Source organism: Genypterus blacodes, unplaced genomic scaffold (genome assembly GCF_046128005.1).
Source record: "Genypterus blacodes isolate CSIRO-AG114 ecotype Tasmania unplaced genomic scaffold, CSIRO-AGI_Gbla_v1 ptg000438l_1, whole genome shotgun sequence".
In the NCBI taxonomy this organism is placed as follows: Eukaryota; Metazoa; Chordata; class Actinopteri; order Ophidiiformes; family Ophidiidae; genus Genypterus; species Genypterus blacodes.
In genome coordinates, this window is record NW_027467208.1 from 2,810,001 (window position 1) to 2,827,945 (window position 17,945).

General features: G+C 48.7%; 3 protein-coding genes across 8 annotated transcripts in view; all 3 read right to left on the reverse strand.

Annotated features, from left to right (window-relative positions):
• The window catches only part of yrk (Yes-related kinase), a 14,484-nt gene extending 12,028 nt beyond the window's left edge, over positions 1-2,456 (reverse strand). Inside the window, exon 1 of one of the 4 annotated variants that reach the window (XM_076139357.1) lies at positions 2,310-2,456. The gene's annotated coding sequence lies outside the window, so the exon portion shown is untranslated. The remainder of the gene's footprint in view (positions 1-2,309) is intronic. The other 3 variants (XM_076139352.1, XM_076139354.1, XM_076139355.1) reach the window with 3 other exon arrangements.
• A 2,047-nt stretch (positions 2,457-4,503) lies between these two features.
• sesn2 (sestrin 2) lies at positions 4,504-11,250 on the reverse strand. 2 transcript variants are annotated; one of them, XM_076139552.1, is made up of 11 exons: positions 10,434-11,250; positions 9,613-9,678; positions 8,549-8,737; positions 7,798-7,980; positions 7,482-7,700; positions 7,246-7,387; positions 6,859-6,974; positions 6,676-6,759; positions 5,609-5,715; positions 5,352-5,496; positions 4,504-5,083 (listed from the first exon to the last, which is right to left on the reverse strand). In XM_076139552.1, exons 1-11 carry the CDS (start codon positions 10,767-10,769, stop codon positions 4,997-4,999), a joined length of 1,674 nt encoding a protein of 557 aa, XP_075995667.1. In that variant the 5' UTR covers positions 10,770-11,250; the 3' UTR covers positions 4,504-4,996. The 2 variants fall into 2 exon arrangements, with proteins under 2 accessions (XP_075995667.1, XP_075995669.1); XM_076139554.1 differs by lacking the exon at positions 10,434-11,250 and adding an exon at positions 9,915-10,398.
• A 742-nt stretch (positions 11,251-11,992) lies between these two features.
• On the reverse strand, positions 11,993-17,310 carry matn1 (matrilin 1). Of its 2 annotated transcripts, XM_076139426.1 has the most exons (10): positions 17,062-17,293; positions 15,902-16,086; positions 15,296-15,460; positions 14,983-15,205; positions 14,037-14,159; positions 13,674-13,846; positions 13,218-13,449; positions 12,989-13,141; positions 12,770-12,850; positions 11,993-12,629 (listed from the first exon to the last, which is right to left on the reverse strand). In XM_076139426.1, the coding sequence occupies exons 1-10, from the start codon at positions 17,147-17,149 to the stop codon at positions 12,580-12,582; spliced, it is 1,473 nt and encodes a 490-aa protein (XP_075995541.1). In that variant the 5' UTR covers positions 17,150-17,293; the 3' UTR covers positions 11,993-12,579. The 2 variants fall into 2 exon arrangements, with proteins under 2 accessions (XP_075995541.1, XP_075995540.1); XM_076139425.1 differs by lacking the exon at positions 14,037-14,159 and having other exon boundaries at positions 17,062-17,310.
• Between the last annotated feature and the right edge of the window lie 635 nt (positions 17,311-17,945).

Consider the following 17,945-nt stretch of genomic DNA (forward strand, 5'->3'; position numbering starts at 1 on the left):
CGCACACACACACACACACAATTGTTACTGAAGTTTCACACCAGCTCTGTGCTAAACTCAGACTTTCTCCATTCCTCCTCCTAATCCCTTGGTCTTTACCTTTTCGTTCTTGCCACATACCTCATCTCTCTCCCTCCTCTCTCTCTCTCTGTGTGTACAGTACACAATCAAACATCAAAGAGGAAAAATAAACCTAATCTAAAATACATAAAGATATAAAATATGAAATATAAAAAGTACATTACACGTACTATACAATATAGATAAGGTACTCTCTCTCTCTCTCTCTCTCTCTCATTAGCAGGAAGCCCCACAGGATGCAGTGTGTGAGTGGGGCAGGAATGATAGGACAATGGGAAGCAAGCTGTCACTGAACCCTTTGATGAGCACAACACGCACACACACACACACACACACAGAGGGAGAGAGAAAGCTCATGGCGAGAGAGAGAGAGAGCAAGAGAGAGAGAGAGAGAAAGAGAGAGAGAGAGAGAGAGAGAGAGAGAGAGAGAGAGAGAGAGAGAGAGAGAGAGCGAGAGAGAGAGAGGGGATGGAAAAGTAGGGTGTCTCGACCATCGGGACGTCCTGTTTCCATGTGACGTCATCACATCCTTTTCTAGATATGGAGGACTGAGGTGGATGGTGGAGAGAGAGTGTGTTTGAGTGTGTGAGCGGTTCTCATAATGGGTGTTGGGCCCCAAATCTGATAGGACCAAGGAGTGACATGTTTACTATCAGCGAGGTGGCATGGGTGACCCAGGGGGGCGACCCAGGGGCGTCACAGCGCTGGATGTGGATCCTGGGCGAACTTTCAGCCATCGTGGCCATCAGCTGAGCGGTGGGAAAGCTGCCCCCCCCCTCCCCCCCCCCAACCACCAACCCCAAATAAAACCAACGGACCACACCCCCTTCCTTCCTGCCTTGCTAGCGTCGAGGCTAAAAGACAGGAAGTGACCTCGTAAAGAAACAGGAAGTGATGAAATCCGGCCTCGGATTAGCCTAATCGCGTTCGCCCCCATCCATCCCTCAAAATTCCGCGACAGCTCCTCCACCCAGGCAAATCCATGGAGAAACACCGATTTAAGCGGTTTGTGAGCCTTCGTCAAGGGGAGCCATCGTCGAGGGGAGCCATCGCCATGGCGGAATAAAGTGAAAACCTCTTTACTTTGACAGATCCCATCGTGCAACTTTCATGTTTTGTCACCATAATTTTTGAACTTTGACACATTAAATCACCTCTGGATTTCTTGGGTCTAGCCACACCCATTCATATAGGCCACGCCCACTGACACCAAACTACACTTTCAGCCATTTTGAATCATTTCCAACAGCAGTAGTTTTTCGTATCTCCGCCTATGGTTTAGAGTCGGTTGGCAGACGTTGGCACAAACCGGACAAAAGCTCAATCTTTGTTTGTTGATGTTCTTTACCGTTACGCTACGACTGACCGCCAAAGCTGAGTGGGCGTGGCTCATTCTGAAAAAGTGCTGTATGGAATCGTCTACCGCTTAACCTGATGGTGGCGCTACCACAAAAACAGTTACAGCTGGTTGGTTTGTCTTCTGCGATTATGGTCTCGTCTGTTGATTTTCAACATTGAGAGATGGTGGTCGCAGGCCTTGGTGGAGGTACGCGCTCTGATCCAGGAGGTTCAGAGCCCTACACTCACACAGATCTGCTACAGGTTTGGATAGTAATAATGAGCTCCTGTAAATACGCCTCATCTGCATGTTGGGTCTCTGACGGGAAGAGAATTGGTTTAATAGACTTCCTCACTAACAACACAACTAACAACTAACAACACTCGTGGGGATTTTCCACTTTACAAATTTGCAGTATTGGCTGTTTAATGTCTAAATATGACCAGCTGCGGTCTCAGGCGAGCAGAAGATGGAAGTATCGGCGACCACACTTATAAGCCTAAACTTCCTCTTACGTAAAGGGGATCACTCCGAAGTTTCTCAATTGTGTGGAAGAGTTAAGTCAACAGTTTTGAACGTGAAGCAGGCAGAAACTCTGATAACAGACACTGATAAAGTTGTTTAGTTGTCATTCAGCCTACAAAGTGAACTAGGCAGACTATTTCTCACAGGCCACTTCCTCTCTACAAGAAGTTCACTCAGTTTATCATGTATGAACTAACTCTCCGTACTTACACACACACCTTTTACATGACAGACAGTCTCAGTATTTACTATTACATGATAACATTCCGACTCAATTACTTCCTAAACACGTCTTTCAAGTACTTATAGCAGTAAAGTAAGAACTCCGTGTACACACACACACACACACACATACATCACTCACCCAAAGTGACGCAGGCGTACCGGGTGTAGGCTGCTGGTCGTCGTCCCGCTGGAAGGCTGAAGAAGAGGGACCGAGGCGCGGCGGAGGGAGTCCGGTGGCTCGCGGAGCGCCGCTACTGCGCAGCGCGAGGGACGAGGCGCGAGGGGCGGGTAGGCGAGGAAGGGGCGCGCGCTGCGTCCGGAAGGCTCCGGGAAACGGAACCCCGCGGCCGCGCGCACACAACCCCACGCACACACACATACACCGAGGTCCAACCCCACAGGAAGGCGCGCGCAAGTGGACAAGAGACCTTAAAAAATAAATAAACGACAGGTGCGTGAAATAACAAAAAAATGTAATTTAATTCAAACTTCACGTGTTTAATCCTTGCATATGAGTGGATACGTGTTTGAATTCATTATTGATATTAACATGTAATTGACATTCATTGCCGATAACTCGTGACGTCATTATCATAAGGTCCTGGATCTGGAATTGTGTTGGGGTGCAGATCAAAACGTTACTACACACACATACAGCATATGGCCTAGGAGGGGTTGATTGATAAGTTCTTAGCTCAGCATAGGAAGATTTATACATTTATGATTTATGTGATGCACCTATAGCTCTCATCTGTATGCAAGAATCTAGCTGGATGTGCATCATGAATTTCAACATTTCTAGTGGACATGTTGTGCCTGGCGCATTGCTCATCACGAGTCGAAAGCTTTGGAACGAGACAGGCTGAAAGCTTGTTCATTACTCATCTGTTATCATGCCCCCCTCCTCCTCCTCCTCCTCCAGGCCTCTATACTGTGGAAGCAATATGGTGCTCAGTTAATTGGTGGCGAGGCAACACCACATTATGGATCTAGTGGATGCGTTCAGTCCTCACAGTGGCATGTGACTCAATCAACACTGCCTTATATTAGAAGCAGCAAAAAATGTTACAGACTGAAACGAAGAAGGTAAAAATGAGAAGTGAAAGTAGAAATTCTCATACAGTATGTAGGAGTAAAAGTAAAGTGAGTGAGGAAGTTTGCTGTGAGCATGAGAAGTCGACATTGGAGGAGCTTCACGCAAACACTGCAGGCTGAGACAGACAGACAGCACCTGGAGCTGCTGCAGTCTGCATTAATACCCACTCTGCCTCTCTCCCTCTCTTTCTGTCTGCGGTTGGCACTAGAGTCACTTCTGCAATTTGACATTTCATTGAATTTGTCTCTCTGTTTCCACCTAAAAAGCAAAACTGCAAAGTCCCTTTTCTGCCAGGCGTGTAAACAACAAACAAGGACACCTTTGTTGTTTACAGAGCAAGTGTGAAAGCCTGAAGAGCCACAAATCATCGCCTTGATTCTGGATTCTTGGTTCTGAATTCTATGATTTCAAGAAACCCACCTTTCCACAAATGAGTTGAATCGCAGTGTAGAGGTTGAAATCGCACAGACTATTTCTACTCGGCGCCCAGAAATGAACAGAGCCAACAAGCTGCACTGGCGTTCATTAATTTCTAAACGAGAAACGAAACGTTACAACATGTGAGGAGCTGGTGGAGGCGCTGTGGCTTCAGAGGGCTGCCAGTGCAAATGCAGAGACAAGCAACACTTTCAGGCTTTGGTGGTGTGAACTACAGGAAGGCTGTGTGAAATGTGTGACTAGTATACAAAATATGAGTGCAAATAGGGAAGCAGAATGATCATTTGGTGCTGCAACCTGCCACCACTTCGATAACTCACCAGCCGATCACCACCAAGGCGCTAAAGACATTGATAAAGGCACAAAGAGGAAAAATGTTTAGTCCCGCTCTTCAAATTCATGAAGTGACAGTGTAGTGAGCGGCACCCTCCTTACCAAAGTCTTTGTCTCCATCTTGTGGTTTGTTAACGCAACTGCAACTATGCGACCATCGGTTGGGGGCCCGAGTTCTGCTTTCTTGAGGTTATCACCTCCGCCAAGGTGGTTCTGCCTTCACCCCTGCTGGTTGATTTGTCTGTTTGTGGACAGAAATAGTCAAACACTTTATGAACTGATTGAGAAGACCCCATAAGATTTTAGTAGCGATACATATCCAGGAATTTCATTCACTCTAATATTGTGTGAGGGCTTTGTTGTTGTTGTTGTTGTACTGTTGAGTCAGTAGATAAATGAGGCAACGTCCAAAAAAAATTGCAGAAAAACTTCAAAAACACACACAAGATGCCCAAGTTTGATAACAAAGTAGCTTTTTATTGGTTAGAAAAATAAAAGACATTTAGTCCTTTTTTTACCATCAGATCCGATGGTAACAGAGGTGCGGGCGACTCTTCTACAGATCCATAAAGCGCAATTCAACAAAAACAACAAAGACCATTTGCAGAGAAAAACACTTAAATGATAGTGATGACAAAACGGTGATGAAGTTATGGATCGAGGTCGCGACCCCAGACAGCGACATGTGCAAGACGTTCAGGTCGACGCTTCGAAACTGAAGCGGGGAAACGGAACCTGATTAAGTTCAGTGCAAAAGTGTAACAACAACAACTTAAATATCTGAAATCGCTCATCAAACACCGACGATGTCCCAGAAGATACTGATATATTACCGTGTGTGTGTGTGTGTGTGTGTGTGTGTGTGTGTGTGTGTGTGTGTGTGTCCATCCATGTTGTGCTGTCGAAGGTCACAGCTGGCTCAGATTCTGCAAAAACAACACTGTGTGTGCGGGCGTCCATCATCTCATATAGTGTGTGATGGCGCGTAACGTGTACAACAGCGCGGCCTGCAGTCGCGCCTCCATGACGATCAAATTGGCGTGAACCTGTGAGAAAGAGGAAAGAAAGGAGAAGCATGTCGTTACGGCGGGGTCATCGGGCGACTCGCTTTAAGTCCTTTCCACTACCGCCGCTTCTCCAGTGACATTTAGGAGAGCGGGGAAGGAGACGGCGGGAAAATGTCAAAGGATTGGTTCATTGTTAAGGAGGTCGGGAAGAGATCACATGTGATAAAACGTCAAACGATTCCGTACAGAGAATACAGAGGCCAAGGTGTGTGTGTGTGTGTGTGTGTGTGTGTGTTCTGCTCTGTACCTTCTCAGAGTGTCTGAAGTGTATCCAGAAGGCCTGGTAGACGCGTGCTGAGGTCTGCTCTGGGTGGCACGCCATCGTTTTCACAAACACCTTCAGCGAGCGTTCCAGCAGCACGTTCACGCTGGCGTAGTCATAGTCGTCGTAGCTGCACACACAGGCGACAACACACATTAGTGACGGGGGGAAGGAGAAGTGGAGCATGTGGGGCGGCGAATACGGCTTTGTGGAGTGTGTGTGTGTGTGTGTGTGGCACTGACCGTATCCCGTAGAGGCAGTGGATGTAGTTCCACAGAGCTTTCCTCAGCGTGTGTGTGTCCACGCCCTCGTGCATGGCCATGCGGTGATACGTGAGGTTGCTCACCACCTGAAACCACAACGTTTCGTTTAATTTACAAACAAAACTTCCAATCAACTGATAACCTGCAGTCACCAACACACCGACGGGGTTGTGTTTGGCATTTCTACTCAAATTAGTCATTTCCACTTCCCAGTCCTTGATCCCTGCGTAGGCCACACACACACACACACACACACACACACACACACACACACACACACACACACACACACACACACACACACACACACACACACACACACACACACACACACACACACACACACACACACACACACACACACACACACACACACACACACACACACACACACACACACACACACACACACACACACACACACACACACACACACACACACACACACACACACACACACACACAGCTTCCTTTCACTTGTCTGTGAGTAGTTTTCACTCCGTCTCCTCCAGATCTCACATCTCGCTTCCACCCAATTACCAGCGTGCAGCACTTACATGATGGCTCTGCAGCAGATGGACCTGTGATGTTTTCCTCCTTAACACCAACATTCCGCTCCCATTAAGGCAATAAGTCCCTTTTTAGACGGCATGTAAACGCCCCAATGAGACTGAAGTGAGCCTGAGTTCACTCCAAACCTCAATTTTGCAGAGTGTAATTGTTACAGAGTGAGACGCCTCCATGTTCACAGTATAGAACAGGATAGGATCTATTTTTAGCACTTTGGCCACTTTGTGAGAATACAAAGGCGAACATCAGAGGAAGAACTCGCTCATCTGAACGGGAGGAAGAGCAGCAGCCCCGTTTGGTCAAAGACGTAAAGGTCATTTATTACATCACAGGCAGATCATCGCTTTATTGGAGTTTTAGGGGCAAAAATAGAGAACACATTTTCTCTGCTGGTGCTGAGTGCATGTCAACACACACACAAGCTGCTCATGTATGTGTGTGGTGAGTTGACGGGTGAGTGTGGGAGGTGTGTGTACCTGGAACTTCTCATCCAGCAGCTGGCCCATGTCTGGCAGCAGCCTGTTGACCAGAGAGAAGCCGTGGTCCTCCCATGAATAGTCCTACACACACACACACAAACACACACGTTAGGCCCAAGTATCACACACTGCACGTCATGGTTTATCTGGCAGAGATAATGAGCTGAACACAGACGCTACCTGAGCTCTCATGGTGGGCGGCGCCTGCTCTCCTCTGGGGGCAAAGTCTTCATATCTGAACTCTGGATCCTCCACCAGACGCCGCACCAGGTCAGGTGGGGCCCCCCGCACCACAGCTACACACACACACACACACACACACACACACACACACACACACACAAACACACACAACAAAAAGGAAGTACTGAGACGAGCTGTATGATTATTCAAATTGTGACGATCCTCAAAGCTTCACCAACATAAAAGGAAACTGAATCCAACTGTGGGCTGCTTTATGTGTGTCTGTGTGTGTGTGTGTGTGTGTGTGTGTGTGTGTGTGTGTGTGTGTGTGTGTGTGTGTGTGTGTGTGTGTGTGTGTGTGTGTGTGTGTGTGTGTGTGTGTACCTGTAGGTATGCTCTCGCTCCTCTCCCTCTCAAAGCGGGTCACCATCTCCTCCTGTGTGCACTCCTCCTCCTCCTCCTGCTGTTGCTGCAGCTGCACCATCCTCTTCATCAGCACCTCCACCTCCATCACGCCGTCGACGAGCTGAAGGGAGAGAACAAAGAGACGCCATCGGTGAAAACGGCATCGGAGCAAAAGTGAGAAGTGCCTGCCTCTTCAGGCGTCCTGATACCCTCACCTCCTGTCTGCCCTCCTCGTGGGCGGGGCTGTGCGGGCTGCAGGGGCCGTGGCCGGGCGAGGGGGGGTGGAAGGCGAAACCTCCCATGTGGTCGGGCTCCGGGTTCAAGCCGCAGCCCCACACAAAGGAGCAGGAGGCGTGAGCGTGCGCCATCAGCACCACGGCGTGAATCAGCTCGGCCAGCGACCAGCGGGGGTCTGCGCCGGGACACACCAGCTCCTGCGGGACAGAGGGAGGAGCTAAGGGTTGAGGCGCCGTCTCCGTTTACCAGGAGGTCGTTTTTTGGAAAGGTGGACAAAAATAAGTATGCCCGAACCTGAATGTGGCGCTGCGTGATGAGCCAGGGGCGATGAGCCAGCAGCCGGTTGAGCGTCTGCAGGCTGCGGAGTTTGCTGGGGGCGTGTTCCAGGCTGCTCAGCCAGCTCTCCTCGCCGCCGGCCTCCAGGAAGCCATTGCTGTGCTGCTGCACCATGTAGGAGCACTGGTGACGAGCTGCAGCCTGTGGACAAGCACACGCACACACACACACACACACTCATCATGATTTGTTATCAGACAGAGATTTCCCTGCACCTCCAGCTCAGTTAAAACAACTTTGGCTTCAGCCTGTGTAACAGATACTGTTGATTCCCCGCAGCGCTCTGAGCCACACCCCAGACGCAGCACGACTCTGTTTACATCTGTCCAGCTTATCCAAACTTCACTTACAAAAACAAAAAGCCCGACAGAAGCTGGAGTTGAAGAATTATGTAAACATCAGACACAGACTTCTGCCCTTCAACCCTCAAAGCTGTTATCCTAATTTCTCACATTTATCAGGCTAAACCAGCAGAAGGTCACAGGCAGACCTAACTGCTCTTTGCTGCTGTGTGTCTTTCACAAACAAACACATAAATCATGTCATCCTTTACATACTAGTACATGTTTTGAATAAACACGACTGAACTAACATGTTGGAGAACCTGCTCGACTGTCACTTTGACACCAACTGACTTTATTTCACCTCCAGTTGACTGAAGTCTCCATTAAAAAGGTCCCACTTGTTTCTAATCGTCAGGGCTTCTTACCATAACGGCGATGTAATGTCTCCAGTGGCGGGGCAAGGGGCCGTCCAGCTCCAGCAAAGCATGCTGGGTCCTCAGGAAGCAGCTGAGGTAGGTGGGGTGCATCGCCATCACCATGGTGATGTGGTCCAGCCGACCCAGAGAGATGTAGGACTCCATGAGGACCTCTTGATCGGGGCCTTCCTTCAGCATCTACGGCACAGACAGAGAAAACGTGTTGACAACTGAAGGACGGTGTGGCGTTCAGCTTGAAAGGAAGCTGTCTGGTCGTGAAGCTGGAGACAGAAAGGTCACGCCAGGCAGAAAACGTCCCCTCGCTCTCTCCGCCCTCCTGTAGAGAGCGTGGAGTGAGTAACGCAGGAGCTTCTCCAGCCGGCAGTATTGGCAACACGTCGCTGGTGTTGCATCTCTCTGTGATATGAGGCAACGCGCCGCAGCGTTGCAGTAAAACACAAAATAACACAAAGCTGTTTACGGGCAGATTATCACTTAGGGCCATAAAGCCATAAACACTGACACAAATACAGGGAGATACATCGGTGAGTTCATCCCATTTCCCCTCATAAAGATAAGCAGAGATGGAGCCCATGTGGAGGAAATTACAGAAGAAATAAAACATAACTCAGGAACGTTTATTTTTAAATCCCCGTCTCTAAGCTGGAGACATAAAACAGAATGTGCTCGCTGATTTCACAGTTTAATATGAAAGCGGCCAATAAAAAACACACAAACCTGATCTAACATGTGACGCAACAGCCAGGCAATGAAACTAATGCCTGATGATTTATTGCAGGGTTAGTCTGGAGCAATTGTTTCAAAAGGAACATAATAAGAAAGTTAACTTCATAAATCTCTGGACCAAATTCATTGTCGTTGTCAGACTACAACAATGTTTCAAGACAATATAATGATTAACACATATTTGAATGGAGTAAAAAGAGAGAGACACACACACAGAGCGATACAGACAAACAGAGAGACAGAAATAGAGACAGACACACACACACTAAGACACACACACACACACAGATACAGAGATAGAGAGACAGACAGAAAGACACACACACCTCTTTTGCAGGGATGAAGGCACTTGGACCTGTGTATAACGCCTGAGGGACTTCAACTCCTTGTTTCTGGTGTTGAGGAGAGAAAAACAGATTATTGAAAAATCTATCACTTATCTAAACCTAACAAAGCAAAACCATACATCATCATAAATAACACCAACATGTTATATGAATGAAACCCTTGATGTGATTAAGACGCATCAGCTCCAGTCCCTCAGCAGACCTACTTTCTGACTGTAACCCGAGCGCCTGTTTCATAACGCGCAACCGACAAAAACGTTCAGCAAACGCGCCAAACTCACCGCCCTCCGCAGCTGCAAACCGGCGGCAACAGAACCGACACGCTCGGCCTCTCCTCCTTATTCTCAACACGGTAAATGTATAAACTCCATATGGGTCCACAGGCAAGGAAGTTTCTAGGTGTTTTAGCAGGAGCCTGGAGGAGGGGGCGTGTCCGGGCTGCCGGGAGGGGGCGTGGCCTGGCTGTTTAGGAGCGCGCCGGGAGGGGGCGTGGCCGGCCTGCTTGTTGTGCTCAACAGCCTCTTGCCTCTTGCATCAGCTCCGTTCAGTCCAATGTCTGATGAAACAACCAGGCAATCTGATAGAGTTGATCACCGGCTGCACATTGGTTACACCGCCTGATAACGGCTAATGACCTAATGCCATAAAAGTGATAAAAGTAAAAGAGTACGAACGCGTGACAGCAGGGCGCCCGGGGATCAACCTGCCCTACTTAAACCCAATGACTCGGGTTGTTTTCCATTGTTATGGGCGAGGATGGAGACATGTAAATATGAATTAAAAGTAATATGAGACATTACCTGTGCGGTCCGCAGGAGTTCGCTAGCTTTCTCCCGGACCCCCGGCAGTGGACACGACCGCGACAGCCGCAGCAAGTCAAGGAGTGTTTGCTTTCCCAGCCGCGCCGAACCGGGCCGGTCCAGCTCTAAACGAGCCAGGACCGCTTGGCTGAGCTCGGCCAGAGCCGCCGCTCGCTCCTCTTCGTCCCGGCTGCACAGCCGCGCTAAGCCTTTGACAGTCGTGCCAACGTCGGGCTCCGACTCGGACTGGTAGCGGCGGCAAGAGCGGCCCGAACCGGACACTTTGCCATCTCCATTACTCCGGCAGGTGAAGCCTTCCGCGGGGCTAGACGCCATCTCTGCTTCCCGAATCAGTCAAGTTAGCACCAGCTAGGAGTGTTAGCTGAATTGTTAACAGAACCGAAAGCTACATCCAAACACTCGCGCTATCTTGACCGACTTCTGTGTCCAGTGTTCGGTCCCGGTAATCATTAACGCCGGCGGACTCTCGGAGCAGTTGACTAAGACACACACACAATCACTCACACACACTCCCTCTCCCACATAAACACACACACACTGGTCTTCAGGTAACACTCGTCCTCTTGTCACACCGAGCTACCCGTTAGCCGCTGGTTAGCACACTGAGCTAGCTTAGCCGCCGGCAGCAGCTGCCACAAACACTTTAAGCGAAGCGGAGGTGTGTGTTCTTCGTGTTTGCGCTACAGCGCCATCTAATATCGGTAATTAGCAGTAAAAGCAGCTTTGCCACAGGCGGCTTGGGGAGTTCACTCACGCACACACTGCTCCCTTCAGCTGTTCTAGACCAAATGGACGTTTTAAACAGGTGACGTCATGGTGTCGTTGGCAAAAGGTGTGCGCTACATGATACTGAGATTTATTTTATTTACTCTTAAATGCTTATATGCGTTAAAGAGTTACGTTTAATGTTTGATATATAGCCGTTATATACATTCGTTGAATATTCACTACATCATTAGTATATTTTGAATGCTCCTCCTGCTGAATCATCGTTCCATTCTGCACACCTGCCTGATGAGGGACAGCATAGAATAATATCAAATATAATATTACGCAAATATTTGATGTAGGGAGTTTTTAATATTTACAAAGTACTCATGATCAAACTGATTAATTCTCTACTTATCTCAACTCCATCATGCTATATTCCCTCCACTGTACTCTTACATATCTTTGATTTTGTGCTGATCAATGGCCGTCTGAGAACACTTTAGTGTTTAACTGATAATTTACAGTCCGGTCTATAATGGAGATGTGAAGGTTTGCCAGTGCATAAACCTTCATGTTTTTATGAAACTGTTCACCATCTTGTTCTGAACAGGCGTGGAGGCCTGGTGGTCCTCAGAGCCCACAGCTACTCCAGTAAACTCTGTACTGTTTATACACACGGGCAGCCAACATCCAAATAAAACCTTCTTTGTGTTTGTGTGTGTGTGTCCATTATGCTCATTCTGAACACAGTAGTTTCACCATTTTATAGTGTGTACTTCCTGAAACACCTTTATTTATTTTAAATAAAAAGCATCAATGATGTAACTTTATTATCAAACATATAACTTATATTAATTTAGATGATTAGATGTATAGATATATATATATATATCATATAAAATATTAGATACCTCTGTGTGGCATAAGGGAATAATATAAAGCTTTCAGGTGAGAGAGAGAGAGAGAGGGAGTGACAGAGAGAGAGAGAGAGAGAGGGAGAGACAGAGAGAGAGATGACAGTGACAAATGAAAACATGGCAGAGTGATGTGCTGCTCATTTTGACATAGACTGTGTACACACAGGCAGCAACCAAAACAACCCGTCAGTGTACCATCACCGTTTCCCTATGAGGGAAGACTTTTATTAACAAACACACAGGCTGGCTATGGAGCGCGCACACACAAAGGTCCCCATGGCGACCGGCGCTTCATGTCCCAGGAGACCAAGGATGGAAGAGGTGAGACCGAGGGTGGGAGGGGGGTGGAGGTGGTTTGGGAGAGCTCAGGCTGCAAGCAGAGGTCAAGGTTCATGCACACACACCAAGGCTCTTCTCCAGTATTTTACAGGAAGCAAAAAATGTGTGTGTGTGTGTGTGTGTATTAGGTGTGCATGTGTAGAGTGGGATGCGACTCCTCAGACGATCTTGTTCTCCAGCATAGCGATCCTCTTCGACATGCTCTCTAGTAAGGAATTTGTCAAGGATGGCAACGACAAGACAGAAAACATCACAACAACTCAGACATCCTCCTCCTCCTCCTCCTCCTCCTCCACCTTCTCTTCCTCCTCCATCCTGTCAGACCTTTGCTCCGCTCATAAAGGATATATTTTTTTGTTAGTGCCTGTAGGGCTTCTTCTACTTTCTTTTGGAACTTTACGAGGGAATCGCATTCGCAGGGGTCCTCCTCTGTGGAAATGGAGAGCACAAGTTCAGCTGGATATGTTTCAGACGTTATACTGTGTGTGTGTGTGTGTGTGTATACTCATTATACTATAAGTTTACACCTGTGTACACTGGTGCCTGTGTTTAAGGGAAACGTGAAACCTTGACAAATGTTGATCTGCAGCTTCTTGGCGATCTGGGTCATGGCCTTGAAGTCGGCGGTGTAGAAGTAGTGCTCTGCTGTGGGCTCGGAGGCGATCTCCTTCAGCTCATCCTCCACTGCGTTTCCCACTCCAACAGCGTACATCTTGAAGCCTGGAACACATTATTCAACACACGTCTACTTATGTGTGCCACGCACACATGGAGAAATCTCTTATCTCCCCCTCACCGTTCTCCTTGGCCTTCTTGGCGGCGTCTCCGATGTAGTCCTGGCTGCGTCCGTCCGTGAAGACGATGCCGACCTTGGTGACCCCGGGTCGGGCGCCGAGGCCGGGGGCGAAGCTCTTCTCGGTCAGATAGCGGAGGGCCTGGCCCGTCATGGTCCCCCTCTCCATGTAGTCCATCTTCTTCACCGCCTCTTTCAGCTCTTTCTTGCTGTTGAAGCGACCCAGGGGGAACTCCTAGAGGAGGAAGGGAGGAGGCAGGAGGACACGTGTCACGGGAAGGAGAAGGGTTCGCGTTCCTTGACTATATTTCCTGAAATAAGCCTGTTTCTTTGTTTTTCAGATGTTTTTAGACTAGGAAATCCAATGAATAGAAGGCACACAGACTGAAAGGGAAGGAAGCGGTTCATTCTGGGGAAGCAGTAAACCATACACACACCAACACACACACACACACATACCTGTTTGACTGCGCTGGAGTACTGCACCAGTCCAACGTGAGCTTTGGTGTCAGAGACGTCCAGTTTGTCGATGATCTGGTTGATCCACTTCTTCACCAGCTCAAAGTTCTCGGGTCGCACGCTCTTGGAGCCGTCGATCAGGAACACCACATCTGTTGCAGAGTTACTGCAGGCTGGGGACACCAAACACACACACGCACGCACACCACACACACACACACATTAATCCAGCAGGACAGCGAGCACACATGGTACATCACATCGAGTCTACTCTCTTAATCTCATTATAACTCTCTCTGACACACACAAACACACACACGCAGACACAGGCACACCTACACAGACACACACACACACACTTACCACTGCAGCTGCGGCCGTTGTCCATGAGGGTAAAGCCGTCTTTGCAGGCACACTTGTATGATCCAGGGGAGCTGATGCATACCTGCTCACAGTCATGATCCCCAGTGGCACACAGGTCCGACACTGTGTGTGTGTGCGCGCGCAGAATACACACACACACGCACACAGCAGTACATATGTGGAGGCACACAGACACACACACACACAGAGGGTAGTTGGGGTTAGGAGGAGAAAATTAAACTATGTCAGTTTGAAAATGGGAAAATCTACGACGGATATTTAAAGATCCACTGAGAGCTGCAGGAGTTCTGTTTGAATATCAGCAGAACCCAGTGGATCCTTAAAACAAAAAGATGGAAAAGATCAGAGGTCTCGATTTCGATAATAATCCAACGCCCTGGGGCCAAACATCTGCAGCAAGAACCTCTGCTGCAAAGTGCAACCGCAGCAATCAGAGTCTCTGCAGAATGGCTGCGCCCAAGGGCAACGCTGATTAGAGAATTAAAGGGTGTAACTAATGGGAGGCTAATTACACAGAGCTCAGTCTCGCCTCTCGCTGATACCAGAGTGAGAACAGGAGCGAACTTGGTTCCATCCCTAATACCCTCGTTTGAAGGAAGTCATGGTTTCAAAAGGCTGAACGCCAGAATGGATGCGGATCTCGCTGAGGACAAGAGGGAGGGAACACCGATGTGGGGTTAAAGATGATCTTACCCAGCGTGTGAGGGCCAGCACACCAGCTTCCTCCGTGAGGATGAGGAGGAGCGATAGGTTTAAACCTCTTTCTCATCACCTCTCCCAACCTTCACATTTCGTTTCAGACACCATCTTCATCACGTTCTGTCCCTATATCTGACCACTGTCCCCTTCACCTGCACCCTGTAAGTCTATCTCTCTCCCTCTTCCTCTCTCCGTCCTCCTTCTCCTCCTCCTTGTCCCGCCTTACCACAGAAGGCCTCCTGGAACTTCTTGGTGAGCTTCTCGATGACGCTGTAGCTCTCCACGTAGTCCACGTGGTCGTCCAGGGGGTCGCTGGCCATCTGCTTCAGGGTGGTCATGTCCACGCGGCCCACGCCGATGGCGAAGATCTCGATGCCGGCGTCGCGAGCCCGCTGAGCCACGTCCTTCACACTGTCCTGGGGACGGCCGTCTGTCACAATAATGGCGACCTGTAACGCAGACACAGGGTTATACATGAGAGAGAGTCACGATGTGTGTCTGTGTGTGTGTGTAAGCGTGTGTATGATTGTGCGTCTAACCTTGCTGATGTCTGGAGATTTGACGCGAGCACCTTCGGCCTCACTGAAGGCAACGTTCAGGGAAAACTGGATGGCCAGACCGGTCATGGTGCCGGTGGACAGGGGCTCGATCTTGGTCACGGCCTTCACCAGCGCGGCTTTGGTACGATACGTCTTCAGGGACACCTGAGGAGAGACGGGGCTTTGATCTACATGCTGTAAATCTCATTAAGTTGCTGTTCATGATTCAAGTAATTTTGGGAAAAAATATTGGGAATATTCAACAAATGTCGCCAAAATGTTTTTCCATTAAACTTTAGCGGATGAGTTCTCTGTTGATACTTCAAATAATGCGGAAAAAGTAAGTTGGGAACACTGTGTCACTGAATGATGCAGTGTCACGTGACAGGATGTAGCATAGAACACAATCTCATAACAAACAAAATGGCGGAGAGGTACAGCTGGAGGCAAGAGAGGAAAGGCTAAAAAGAGAGACAGCTGCAGAGGAACGACATCGGCCTTGAAGATGTGGATCAATATCAGCAGACTCAAGTAAGTGTTGTTATTTGTTTCAATAAACCTAATAAATGTGAAGTTCAGGCACAGAAACACTTGTTGGAGTCAGACCTCGTTCTTGACACGGCTTGCATAGTTGACCACTCCCACTCTGGTGGCGTTTGGCCCGACGTCCAGCCCCTCGATGACTTTGGCCAGGAACACCTTGACTTGCTCGAACTCGGAGGGGCGAACACTGCGGCTGCTGTCGACGATGAATACCAGGTCTGTGGGCCGGGTCTTACACAAACCCGCAGCTACGCACACGGACAGAGGAGCTCATTATGTAATCATATTTGAATGTTTTGCATTTTGTAGAAGGAATTTTGAGTGGAGGTGTTGATGGAGAGAGGAGGGAGGAAGGAAGGAAGGGAGGGGGGGGAGAGGATGGAAACAGGAAGAGGAGGGAGGAAACAAGCAAACAGTGTCACACACATAAGAAGGTCTAAAGACTTTCTGGTAAGATCGTCAATATATTCATTGATCACTATCGGTGTGATAAACGTGAAAACAATCAAGCAGAACAGAAACTGTGTCTTAATGGAGCAAACAAGTATGGGTGTGATGAACAGGAAACGTGCGTCTTGACTATAAAAAGCAGAAAGGAAGTGTGTGTGTGTATGTGTGTGTGTGTGTGTGCCCTCGTTAATTTATTCACTGGCTAAACCCTCCACGCTCTGATACACTGATCTCCCTTCTTGCCCTTCACCTCTCTCCCTCCTAAATGTTTTTCCTCCTATCATCTCGATCTGTAACACACACACGTACACACACACGTACACACACTATTCCCAGATATCCAGTATGTGCAGCCATTCAACCAATACAACCCAAAAACTAAGTTGTGTCTGTGTTACTGCCTCTAATTATTCAACCGAAACTGAAGCACTTAGACGCCTAAAACACCCAGAGACACTGAGCAGTATAGAAATGTATACATTCTTTAAAGCAAACAGGATAATTACATCATTCACACATCATTTAACACAGTTTGGCTTCTGTAACTCCTCTCCACTCTGCATAAAGCACCAGTGTTCCTTCACACACACGTTTACTGTACGCTGAGGATGTATGGGAAGACTGGAACTCAGACTGAGAGCATTTAGAGAATTAAAGTTGAGTAGCATATACAGTAAAACATATACATTTAGGTATATTATTGTTAGTTCTGCCAGTGCTTTTTTTAGGGTTATTTCTGCAGCTACATGGGGTCAAAGGGCGACTTGTCTTACCCATGGCGGCGGCCATGCGGAGGTCCATGGTGACTTGGGCTCCCGTGAAGCCGAGGAGCAGCAGGAACAAGAGCGGGGTGGGCGTCATGGCGACAGCGGTGAAGTGCAGGGGGGGTCCGGCTGGGGTCGGCGTCCACGAACGAGTCCTGAGAGCGGGAGAGGCCAGAAAGGAGGCAGAGAGCGCGGCGAAGGAGAGCTCCAGGTGAGAGGGACAGCCACAAAGTGAGCCCGACTCTCTGCGAGCTCCAGGTTATCAATGCAAGTGCTTCACACACTCAGCCCCCCCCCACCCTCTGTCACTCCTGTGTGTGTGTGTGTGTGTGTGTGTGTGTGTGTGTGTGTGTGTGTGTGTGTGTGTGTGTGTGTGTGTAGTTTGGGGCTATGAGGGAAATACCTGGTCTGGGAGGACCTAGAACCGTGGGCAGGGAAAGACAAACACACCTTGATATGGGCAGGATGGACAGGTATGTGTGTGTGTGTGGGTTAAAGTAGTAAAATTTGGTTTGCGTGTGTGTGTATGTAAACTGTGTGTGTGTCTGGCTGGGGGTACAGGAGCGGCTGGGGTTTGGTGCAGCGTGCGCGCCAACACAGCCGCCCCAGGTTGGATTTGGCCAAAGCTCAAATAAACACCAACATGAATTCCTCTTTTCTCCCGGCACTCGCTCGTATAGCAAACACACATTTATGCTGCGGAAGTTAGGAGCCTCCACACACACAGGCCGCAGTGTTCCTGGCACTCTGTACATTCAGATGTGTGTGCGTGTGTGTGTGTTCCCTCTTGGTATAACTGGTGACGTACAATGAAATGCAGTTTCTTGACAGTTCAGTGGAGAACCATACGTTTCCAGCCTTATGTCACCTGACTTGTCGTTCTCTCTCTCCTT